The sequence below is a fragment of the Anabrus simplex genome, chromosome 1 (assembly GCF_040414725.1).
Source record: "Anabrus simplex isolate iqAnaSimp1 chromosome 1, ASM4041472v1, whole genome shotgun sequence".
Lineage (NCBI taxonomy): Eukaryota > Metazoa > Arthropoda > Insecta > Orthoptera > Tettigoniidae > Anabrus > Anabrus simplex.
In genome coordinates this window covers 593,567,340-593,579,752 of record NC_090265.1, presented here as the reverse complement: position 1 = coordinate 593,579,752, position 12,413 = coordinate 593,567,340, and the positions used below count along the sequence as shown (strand labels likewise).

Genomic DNA, 12,413 nt, shown 5'->3' with positions numbered 1-12,413 from the left:
GTAAAAGAAGGTCTAAATCGTTATTTTGTCATAGCTAAATACAAGTATATATCATTTCTGTAATAATATTACGTAAGAACAATACAACGCTGTACAGTTTCGTTTACACAAATTAAAACTATTTAATATTATTTTTCCAGACGATTAAAGCATTCCGTATGCCGATCTCTCTTTTTCTTTTTGCTGGTGGTTTAACGTCGCACTAACATATCGAAGGTTTTCGGCGACGTAAGGACTAGGATTGGGAAGGTAGTAGCCGTGTCCTTAGTTAAGGTACAGCGCCAGCATTTGCCTAGTGTGAAAATGGGAAACCGTGGAAAACTATCTTCAGGGCTGCCGACGGTGGGATTCGAACCTATGATCTGCCGAATGTAACGCCGATATCTCTAATAAGCATTATATCGCCTTGTTTTGCGTTCTCGGATAACGGCTTCTGTTCCTGAAAAGTTTCCTTACAGTCGTAATCAACTAAGAAAAACAAACAAACACGCTTCCATTTCTAAGTGGCTTCTGACATCGTGATCAAAGCCACGGCACCTCCAGTTTTACGTGGAATCCAAACTATAGGCATGTGACTTTACAGTTCAAAAATTCCATATGCATTGATTGGAATTCGAACAGCAGCTACCGTGGGGAAGAGTCAGTGACTATGCCAGTTGGCTGTTACGACCTCAACCAATAAAGATAATGAAGACAACAGTAAAAGCTAAATTTCGGTCTGCCTTGTGCTAGTGGATAAATACGTGCGTGTACAGAAGACTGCGAAACTGATGTATAACATAGAAAGTGGATAATCAATTGCTTATTCAAGAGGATTATGTGGCAGGTGATCTTGTATCATGTTTGTAATGAATTGCAAGGATTCGAAGTGCTCTAATCTGAACACGTGGAGGTACCGCCGGTCACGGAATGTGAAATGATCCGGTAGTGTTTCGTTCAAGGACAGGAACGTCACGAGTGCTTTACTCGCTTGCTTGCTCTGAAAAATGTGCCGTTGCCATTGCAGCATCTTCTGCATTGTATTTCATGTTGAATCTAAATAGCGCTGTGAATATTGGTGGGAACAGGATGAAGAAAGCTATTCGCTATATCAAACTCATACTCAGCATGTGTGGTACTGACAGAGGAGGCGTGACAGAGTCTTTCTTTATCTCACGCATTTGGCACGATCTCCCATTGGTTATACCCTTTCCTCCTTCCGCAAGACTTTCGACTGCCAGAATGGTATAAAAAAGGATATCGATCTGTTGAAAACCTAGATGGCTATTCTCATTCTGCCAAACGTTAATTTATAGGAACTCCAAATGACAGCTGTTTGTGCTATACCTTGTGTACAACTTCATAATTTCGTTGGTGCGAAGACATGCTTACGGTTGAACCTCGATGGCTTTTTTTTTTTTTTTTTTTTTTTTTTTTTTTTTTTTTTTTTTTTTTTTTGCTAGGGGCTTTACGTCGCGCCGACACAGATAGGTCTTATGGCGACGATGGGATAGGAAAGGCCTAGGAGTTGGAAGGAAGCGGCCGTGGCCTTAATTAAGGTACAGCCCCAGCATTTGCCTGGTGTGAAAATGGGAAACCACGGAAAACCATTTTCAGGGCTGCCGATAGTGGGATTCGAACCTACTATCTCCCGGATGCCCTCGATGGCTTGAATCGTTCTGGAAAGTTCAGATAAATTCGACTTATTGAATATTCGAATCATGGAGATGATTATAAATTGTGTTAATATCCGTAATGACATATACGTTGTGTGTGCTTGTATTTTACTAAATATATAAAATTAACCGTAAAAGTTCTCGCTGGTGAACCAGCCTGAGTAGCTCCTTTTGAGCACAGGTTGGCAGGCTAGATGCTGGCTCAGTCCTGTGGTATTTGAAGATGTTCAGATACACTAGCCTAATTTCGGTAGCTTTAACGTAGAAGAACGCATTTATAACTTTTAACATAGCTTGGTAATCCGGAAGACAGGAGCGTAGCCAAGGGGGGGGGGGGAGTTGGGGTTACTGCGGGTTAGGAACTCCCTCCCCCCTCCTCCATGAAATGTTTACAAAAGAAAATTAACAGAAACTGGCAATAAACAAGCGAAAGTCAACACAGTGAGTTGGCTCTTTCGAACATTCACAGAGACATAATTGTAAAACCAAGAGATATCTTGAGTCTATTTTCTAACAAGCCTCAAAAGTTTGATTTTAGATTGTAATCTGAACGTTCTGTATTTTAATGTAAGATTTGTTTAGTTTACTAGTACCGAGCTCGATAGCTGCAGTCGCTTAAGTGCGGCCAGTATCCAGTAATCGGGCGATAGTGGGTTCGAGCCCCACTGTCGGCAGCCCTGAAGATGGTTTTTCCGTGGTTTCCCATTTTCTCACCAGGCAAATGCCGGGGCTGTACCTTAATTAAGGCCACGGCCGCATCCTTCCAATTCCTAGACCTTTCCTATCCTATCGTCGCCATAAGACATATCTGTGTCGGTGCGACGTAAAGCAGATAGAAAAAAAAAGTTTACTAGTACTGCAATCTGAATATCAACACAATTTACTTGTACCATTGTCCTTATATAATGAATCCTCTGTGGCTCAGGCGGCAGCGCGCCGGCCTCTCACCGCTGGATACCGTGGTTTGAATCCCGGTCACTCGATGTGAGATTTGTGCTGGACAAAGTGGAGGCAGGACAGGTTTTTCTCCGGGTACTCTGGTTTTGCCTGTCACATTTCATTCCAGCAACACTCGTCATTAACATTTCATTATCATTGCCCCAGAGGAGTGCGACAGGCTTCGGCAGCCGTCACATTTCCTACCCTTGCCGCTAGATGGGGCTTCATTCATTCTATTCCTGACCCGGTCGAATGACTGGAAACAGGCTGTGGATTTTCGTTGTCCTTATGCCATTCACTCATCTGCGCACCAAACACGCGCAAGCACCTTATGTTTTATCATCATTTTGTAATTACCCCCCCCCCCCCCCTCATCGGTCGATCCTATCTACGGTACTGCTGGAAGATCATCGAAGCTTGTCGGTTAACATCAGCATTAAAGCCTGCTTCGTAGTTATGGAGAAGTACACTTTGCTTACAAAATCTATGTACGAAAGATTCAGCTGTCCTGATACAGCTCACTGTATACGACTCTGTTTAGATACAGGCCTCCGCCGGTTGCTGTTTCTTGATTATTTTTTTCATCAGTCTTTTGGTACAGGCTAGAGCAAAATACAGCTTCCACTAAAGTCTCAGTCTCATTTATGGTTGTGAGAGTAGAGAAGTTGCTGTGCGGATCCGTGACCTTTGGTTCGAAGGACCCTGGGTTTGACTTTTGGCGGGTCGGGGATTTTAGCTGCATGTGATAAAATCATCTAGCTCGGTGGCTGGGTGTTTGTCATTGTTTCTACACACATTTACAAAGAACACACCACACGAACACGCAATAGCGAATCCATCCCGTCACATAGGGCTGGTGTCAGGAAAGACGTTCAGCCGTAAAACTGACCTAATTATCCATATTAGTGACGACGCCAGATAACTAGGTAAAAGGCCAGATAAGAAGAGTATAGAAGCTGGTGAAGTAGGGGCAACTCTTAAAATTCGGAGCACAGGTGGTGCGTGTGAGTGTTATAAATTATTTCTCATAGGGTCAGCTGAGCCATACTTGTCTTCGAACACTCCTGGCACTAAAAGCCATACGCCATTTCATTTCATCGCCAGCAGCGGTTTTTGTGGTTTCCATATAATGAAATTGTATTCCTGGACTATTTACCATATGGCTGTCGGTGCTGGGAGTATCCGAAGACTATGTTCGCAGCTTGCCTGGTCCAGGTACTTACATTTGACGCCCATAGACGTCCTGCGCGTCTGGATGATGCAAGAGTGAAACTCGGTCTTGGCACATAACCTACTCCTGACGACAGTAACAGATAATAATAATTCTAATAAAAGAGAGAGAGAAACCCGATATCGTCACATAGCCTCAAGGGGTATGCTGGAGGCTAAACATCCACATCATACGGACGAATCGCCATCAACAGCGTCGCACGAACACTTCGGAGAGGTTTGGTATTGAATCGAGGCTTTTGGCACGCAATCTAGAGATTATAAATTGTATACCAGCCCCTCTCTTACCCTGCCGGCCAACATTCTGATTGCGAACATTTCTTCCATCAACGAGACTCGAACCGGCTAACCACGGTGTCAGACTTGACGCCTAACCGATCATGGCCACCATGCGGTCTAGCCTCTGGACTGAAGACCTGTAACACACAGGCCTTGGACGAGTCCCGCAGATGGTTCCTTTGAAGCGAGCGGACTGCGTTCCCGCTGTATCTTGCTGGAGCTCGAATTATAATGAAGCGAACCTTGCTTGCGCGCGCTGTTGCCAAATCACGTGTAGGCTGATTCTGTTGTAGCGGAGATGAGTATGGAGATAAAGCTTGAGGGTTAGGAGGCTGGGCCACGGACCGCACCTCTAGACAGGGCGAGGTGTCGACCAGACACGAGTGGGCGGCGAGCGAGACACTGCTGCCACTCCAGTTCCGGGTAGCCTTCGCGCCCGGAAATAGCCTTCCCTTTAATTTGGTATTCTTAAGATTACTGTTATTTATACACGGTGTGGTCGATAAATAACATCTGTGTTTTTAATTTCACGGACGCATTGTGGTGTGTTCCATAAAACAGCTACTATTAATATTATCATTATATATGGTGTGCCGCCTCCGCGGTGTGGGGGTAGCGTGCCTGCCTCTTACACCCTGACGCCCCGGGTTCGATTACCGGCTAGGCCAGGGATTTTACCTGCATCTGAGGGTTGGTTCGAGGTCCACTCAGCCTACATGATTACAGTTGAAGAACTACTTGACTGCGAGATAGCGGCCCCGGTCTAGAAAGCCAAGAATAGAGGCCAAGAGGATTCGTCGTGCTGACCAAACATCTGGTAATCTGCAGGCCTTCGGGCTGAGCAGCGGTAACTTGGATGGCCATGGCCTTTCGGGGTTGTTGCGCCATTCATGGGCAGGGGGAGATAGGCCTACATGGCGTGGTCAATATTTTTTTTTTAATTTCACAGAAGTTTATGTTTATATAGATATGTTACTTTTGACGCATTATAATGATGTACATGGTGTACTCAATAAGATTTTTTAATTTCATGGGAGCTATTTTTTAAATTTAATTGGAGCATTTTTGTTGTTGTTGTTTTTTTTGCTAGGAGCTTTACGTCGCACAGACACAGATAGGTTTTATAGCGACGAGAGCATTATGTTTATGTACATGATGTGTTCAGTAAATAAGAGTTTATTTTTAAATGGCATTGGCATATTGCACTGTAGTGACATGCATGGTGATTAGAAACTTTAAAAATTCAATTTGTGCTCAATAAATATCATTTTAAAATATAACCGATGTATTATATTTGAAAGGAAAAAACATCAAAAGTCTGTTGAAATAATCACGTGCATATCGTTGGCTGAACGGTCAGCGTACTGGCCTTCGGTTCAGAGGGTCCCGGGTTCGATTCCCGGGCGGGTCGGGGATTTTAACCTCAATTGGTTAATTCCAATGGCACGGGGCAGGGTGTATGTGTTGTCTTCATCATCATTTCATCCTCATCACGACGCGCAGGTAGCCTACGGGTGTCACATAGAAAGACCTGCACCTGGCGAGCCGAACCCGTCCTAGGATATCCCGGCACTAAAAGGCATACGACATTTCATTTTTCATCACGTGCACAGACACATAACCTCAACGATTAGTCCTGTAATTATATAGGTTTTTTTTCAGCTTATGAACATGTATTTGAAAGGGTTCTCTTTTTCCCTACATGTTTGATTTTTACTGATGGTTTTCCTTTCTTGTCTGTTGCAGGTGACAATCGTAATCCGCAGCGGCAAATCTGCATGCGCGCGAGAGAAAACGTACCAAGCGACGTCAGAGAACCCTCTACCGTCCACCTTCATAGACGGCACTCAGCGCAGTGGACCTGAAGAGAGTGTCGTCTTGACAGCGCACGACGGCCAGCACGTGGAGATCTACGTGCGGTATATTGAGAGTACGCTTATTGTCCGGCAGACGGGCAAGTACCTCGCCTTCTCCGCCCACATGCCGGAGGACCTCCTGGGAGATCCGGGCGAGGACCTACAGCTCTGTATGAGGGGTTGTCCTCCCGCTGAGCTACTGGACCCGGTGAAAGCGCGCGGAGATGCCATGCCCTGGACCGACGCTCTCGAGCGCTGTCGTCGGACGGACACTATGAGCAACAACGTGAACCTCACAGACCACTACCTGGACTGGTGTGTGTTCGATGTCATGACAACAGGAGATGGAGAAGCGGCTGATTTCTTCACGGCCGCCGCTTATCACGCCCAGGCCGACGTGATCAGACTGGATCCGGCGTCACTGAAGAATCGCACTGTGCCCACCAGTCCGGAACCCAGTCAGGGAGTCAGTATTCATACCGCAAGGACTGTTGTAATAGCCATGCTACTCCTGGTGTTACGAGTTTGTTTGTGAACACATGGTGCTGGGGACACCAAACTCCTTGGGGTATTTTATCGTATGGAATGAAGGGAATATGATCTCCACACTTGCGAGTTGGAACCGAAATTCAGATTATGTGCTTAATATAAGTGGATAAGAGCCCGCCTTTTGTAGAACTCATTTCACATTTACAAAATATATAAAACGTATTTATGAAATATAGAAGTATTGTGCAGTTTATGATACTCGCCAACAAGAAAGTTAATTATATAGCAGAGTAAATGCTGAAATAATGCTTAGAGTAAAGCATGAAAGGAAAAGGTTGTAATCCATAGTTTTCAGTCAAAACAAAGTATTTTTCATTTATATTTATTGGGTAAATGTTCAGATTTGCTTTCTAGAAAACTGGTTTTGAGGAGAAGTCTTCCAAATCCAACTCACTTTCATATGTAAAGATAACTCTGTCCATTTATCTTTGACTAATACTGTAATATCTAGAACTGGAACGTTAATTTTGTTCTCGGCAAACTGCGCGTTCCAAGAAAGTTGTATTTACAATGTATTTATTCCTCCTTTTAATTGCATGCAAACAGCTCGCGTAACTGCATCCTCCACATTGAATGCAGAGTAAATTAGGTATTCCCATTACACTGTACCAGTTTTATATAGAAAACTTGGTACATGCGCTCTTACTCGTTTTCCGATTTCAAAACGAATGTCTGCTTACAGAGGACTGTGTATAAAATAACGTTATGTTTTCGAACAGATTGATCTCTAGCGGACGTTTCAATTCTGATTCATCGGGACGCAGGTTGAAATTCATATTCCCTTCATACCCTTTGTTCTTAACGCTGCCCTTGGAGTGTCCCTGGCTTGTTAACGTGTAGTAGTGTGTACATGTGCGTATGTGTGTGTGTGGCTTGTTCTCAGAAGGAAAAACCAACCCACATGAACTCATTGGCGAGAAGTTGGAAAGCGGATTTGTACAAACAATGAACTGAAACATTTTTCTTGTATATTTCATATTTTACATCAGCTATTTAATCCAAATCATTTTCATTTTAGTCGAAAACTAAACTCCAGCTCATATATCTGCCATCTGTTTTGTTTGTATATAGTGTTGTATAGTATTGTATTGTATTGACCTGTTCCATGCCACGGGAATGGCAGAGTGCAAATAATTACGTCACAAGATTTTTTTAATGAGCAGATGACGTAGACTTCACATAGAGGAAGTTTCAATGCAGTTTGACCATCCGTGTCTTATTTGGTGAGAGTATTGCTTAGAGGCGCTGCTTATTCCAGACACGTGAATATATTTTGTTAGATTTATTTTATAAGTGCTATGACGCATGATTGAAGAGTACAGTTTTATTTCCAAAGGTGGATATATTTCAGAATGAAAATCAGGGACGCTGGACTTGCAATAATGACAGATCACTGTGCCCTTTTTTTTTTACCATTCTCGTGTCGTTATTAGTTTATTTCTATAGCTTTAAAATATATATTTCTTTGTTCTTCGAACAACTTCTGAACGTGTTTGTGTTTGTGTTTATTTGCGGTCAGATGGGATAGTGGAGTTGATTTACCTGAATCTATGGCGTAATGACAGCCCGTTCGACATCCATACGTCAGGTTTTTGTTTTTTAAACCTGGAATAAGCAATCGTTTTCTCTTATGCTGCCATGATTTAACTTATCTGTTAGAAAAGAAACGCTGTGTGTTTTGTAAGCGGATGGTCATCCTGAATTTTCCAAGTATTATCGGAGCTGATATTTGTTAGAGAGTATTACTTATAAACAAAACAGTATTTTGAGAGCGCCAAACAGACACACTGTTGGTGTGGGTCGTGGCGTCTCAGCGATTTGAAGCGGTCTGCTTGCCATTTGCTTCTCAATTTATGAGAGTGGGTCTGCGCTGGATGGTGGTGATTCACGCACGCTCCATTGGAAAGCCCAACGTTTATATGTCTGTCACCCCGATCTGATTAGAAGAGGCCATCTAGTTATATTTTCAACACCATGATCGCAAATCGAAATCCTCTTTCTTATTTTTCATGCATTTAAATTAGGTTTTGTTGCACTACGATGGGAGGTTATAAAAATACACCTGTTCTGGAGAATTGTCTCTTCTGTATCGTATGCATTGCTCATTTCTAACGTAAGAAATATTTTTGACTGTGATTGCATTATAGCAGAATAAATATCTTGATCAAAACGTCAGACTGGCATAATTTCAAGCTGGGTTGGTGAGTATTTTGATTGGTTGATTGCTGGGATATTACTTTATATCAAGTCCGGTTTCTTCTCACGTTCAGAAGCTAACAACTACACTAATTACTAACGGCATAGTTATGAACCAGGTTACCATACAGATGAAAATGAAAATCCACACCCTGTTTCCAGTCATTCGACCGGATCAGGAATGGAATGAATGAAGCCCTCATGAAGCGGCAGGTGTAAGAATTGTGCCGGCTGTCTAAGCCTGTCGCACTCCACAGGGACAGTGATTTATGACCGATGAATTGAAAGTGTTGCTGGAACAGGGAAAATCGGAGTCCCTCCTCTGCTTTGTCCAGCACAAATCTCACATGCAGTGACCGGGATAAAATATATTCTGGACGTTTTCCAACGGCCGACTTGGATTTTCTCCAGAATGTTGAGTGTCTATGCTGGTCAGTTTTGGAATGGTCATGTTGTTCTTTCAAACTTATAACTTAATTCTCTGTTTTTGAGTCGAATGTTCTGTGAAATTCTTGGATTCTGCCGGGAACTCTGATTCACAATGCATTCTCTTGGAATAGCGTACGGTGGCCATCTTTTCCCAACAGTGCCTCTTTATTAAGCACACTAGAATAGGTCTTTCATATCAGAAGAAGAATGTGTGTTATTAGCTGGGAATGTGCATTGTTCTAGCAGAGGAACCTCTCTGTAGTCGATCCTAAATATAAGGTCGCAAGAGAATAAGTCATTCATATCGGACCACTATCTTGTGGACCATATGGTGGAAGGAAACCTATTCTGGGAAGCTATGAGGCATGTTTGCCCCTCACTGCACTATGCTAGACCGGGCGAGTTGGCCGTTTTTAAGCATGATATTAAGAGACATTTTACACGGTTTGTTGTCCTGTATATTTAAGCCAATGAATCCGAAGTATATTGAAGTGTATCTTGGTAGTCGTTGAACAAGTGTTCAAGCCGGACGAAGTCTTTGTATTGCGAGATTTATATTATTATTATTATTATAATTATTATTATTATTATTATTATTGGTGGGGGCGTTAGATTTGTGATCTAGCCACTGTACTTCAAACTGAAGTGACCTGAGTTCGAATTTCGGTGACTTCGGTACGATTATTCCTAGCACTAACTCAACGCATGTGTAAGTGCCTGTCGACCTTAAATGGTCCGTTAATAATTTCGTTTTCGATCATTCTGCAGAATCCAAAGATAGGGGGCGTTAAGGCCAAGTTTCATGGTCACTGGCTTCTCACAAAAGCGGCCGCGGTTCAAATTCCGGTCAGTATGTAAGATTTATGAAATTAAATGTCACGTCCTGTAATTCGAATTCCACGTAAAACTGGAGGTCCCATGGCTATGACCACGTAACAAGTCATAAAAACTACAAACTTGCTTAATTAAAAAAAATCTGTTAAGCTGTTGTTTGCATATTTCGGCAATATTGAAATTAAACTAATGGATCAACCACATCATAATCATCAACAAGAACGTCAATAGCTCCAATATTAGCCTCTTACGTTTAGTAATGTTTCTCAGAACTTTCTGCAGTTCTTTTATCCAGCGTGCATCCGATGGTTTCGCTGATCATTCGAAATCAAGATCATTTCCGATAGGAAATTGGTGTTATGATCAGCGAGAAATTAATCATTCCACCTGTGCAGAGAAAGCTATTTTAATAAGAATAATGTGATTTACTTTACGTCCCACTAACTACTTCGGAGACGTCGAGGTGCCATATTTAGTCCCGCAGGAGTTCTTTTACGTGCAAGTAAATCTACCTACACAAGGCTGACGTATTTGAGCACCTTCAAATACCACCGGACCTACTCAGGATCGAACCTGCCAAGTTAGTGTCAGAAGGCCAGCGCCTCAACCGTCTGAGCCACTCAGCCCGGCAGCTAATATTTTCTCCTACTTTCAATTCCAATTTGGCAAATATGTGTGGCGGATTCTACTCGCCCTTAAAGGCAATTGGATCAGGAATATTTTTCAAAATTCTATTTAAATATTCCAGTTCTTTGCTGAAATTGTTGAAAGCACATTATTGCTGCTGACTGACCACCTTTGATAGAGACTGTTGTACTTTGAGAGGGTAAGTTAGGGATCTTCACAATACCGGTACTTGTATATTAAGGATCAGTTATTTATTTAATATGAAACTTCTGAAGCAGTCCGGAAAATAAAAGGTTAATGTCGTAAACCCACGTCGCTGTAAGGAATATTGCATCTTTCTCCACAGTCTGGATCTCTCACCTTGTTCCTTTGTCTACCTGCTGTGCTGCGCTGTAGACCCGACACTATGTCATATAAATCTTAAAGCTGCTAGTGAATGTGTTGGTCAGGTGCTTGGTGGCCGACATTGCCCTTGCCAACAGCTAATTCTGGAACTGTTCGTCAACCACGTTAATCCGACAAATAACATACTCTTCTCATTGCCACAGTGCCAGTTTAGAATTTTTTACATGGAAAGAAAGTTATTACACGCTCGCTTCAGAGGCTGTTGAGTAAGAAATGTGCCCACATATTTTTAATTCTATTTTGTCGAGTGTTTCTTCCAGTTTCTGAATGGTAACAAGCTCTGATGAGGAAACGTGACCATATAACTATTCTTCTTCGTGAAGTGTGTGTAACTTACACTTATTAAGTTGACAAGAAGTAACTGAAGAAATTCACTACAAGAAACCTGAACTTTCTTCTTGAAACACCCCACATTGATCTGAGAAGCCTCTGAAAAAGAATAAAAGAAAAAAGAGAGAATATCCTTCCTCTTTCGTGTGCGTTGAGGGGAGAGACTTATTTGAATGTACATGCCCTGCTTTCTTGCAGACCCTCGTCATGTATGGTAGTTGTCAGTAAAATAAATTCCAAATCTCTGCTAATACATATAAAAAGTGTGATCCTTGTGCCCTATGATCGCGATAGCAAGTCACCTAGCATAGCAGACAGTGATGTCTAAAAATTACTCTTTTATTAAACTAAGGATTACTAGGCTGTACACCGTCGTATCCAGTGTGAATTTGCGGCAAAGCATCAATTCGATCCAGTTTCGTAACGAGGATAAGATCTGGGCGTTAGTTATAATCAGGGTAGATCTTGTGACTGGAGACGGAAGAGGAACGACAAAGAATAGGTTGTCATCAGCGAGCTGCGGTTTGTAAATGCAATATTTCACAGAATGTGTTGCACTGTTGCTCTTTTAAACAGTCTGTGACGTCATGTAGTTATGTACAAAAGGATTCCCCGCCTTCAGATTATTATTATTTGTTGAAAATTAATTGTAAGAAAACAGACTGAAACATTCTGTTTACCTACTTTAAGCTTTCGAAGATGGACATCATGAGTTATGTATTCACATAACTTTCAGAATCGCTGATTCTGTAAATCATTAATTTTCAAATAATTTTTGTGTAAAAGTTACTGTTTGTACAAAAAAAAACGAAAGGAAGAAATCAAATCCCAACCACGTATGGGGAATATTTAAATGCCAGGAATACACCTGGTTCTCTAGCCCCGGTAGGTCTGCATCACCGTGGTCGGGAACAGTCAGTACTGTGCGACGAAGGATCTTATAAGCTCGCCTTACCAGGAAACATGAGTGTCGACACATTTTATGGCTGAATGAGACAGTGAACGTGACTTCCTGCTTGCTACAAGATATGACTCCTTGCTGCACCTGGGCGAACATTACGAAACTACCACGAACAAATACTGG

The 12,413-nt window shown here is 42.3% G+C and overlaps 1 protein-coding gene across 1 annotated transcript in view; it reads left to right on the top strand.

Moving 5' to 3' along the window:
* Window positions 1-11,588, top strand: part of LOC136857177 (repulsive guidance molecule B) — a 206,273-nt gene extending 194,685 nt beyond the window's left edge. Inside the window, exon 4 of the mRNA XM_067135618.2 lies at window positions 5,850-11,588. Coding sequence (XP_066991719.1) covers window positions 5,850-6,494 — 645 coding nt within the window. The 3' untranslated portion in view covers window positions 6,495-11,588. The remainder of the gene's footprint in view (window positions 1-5,849) is intronic.
* The last annotated feature ends 825 nt before the right edge of the window (window positions 11,589-12,413 follow it).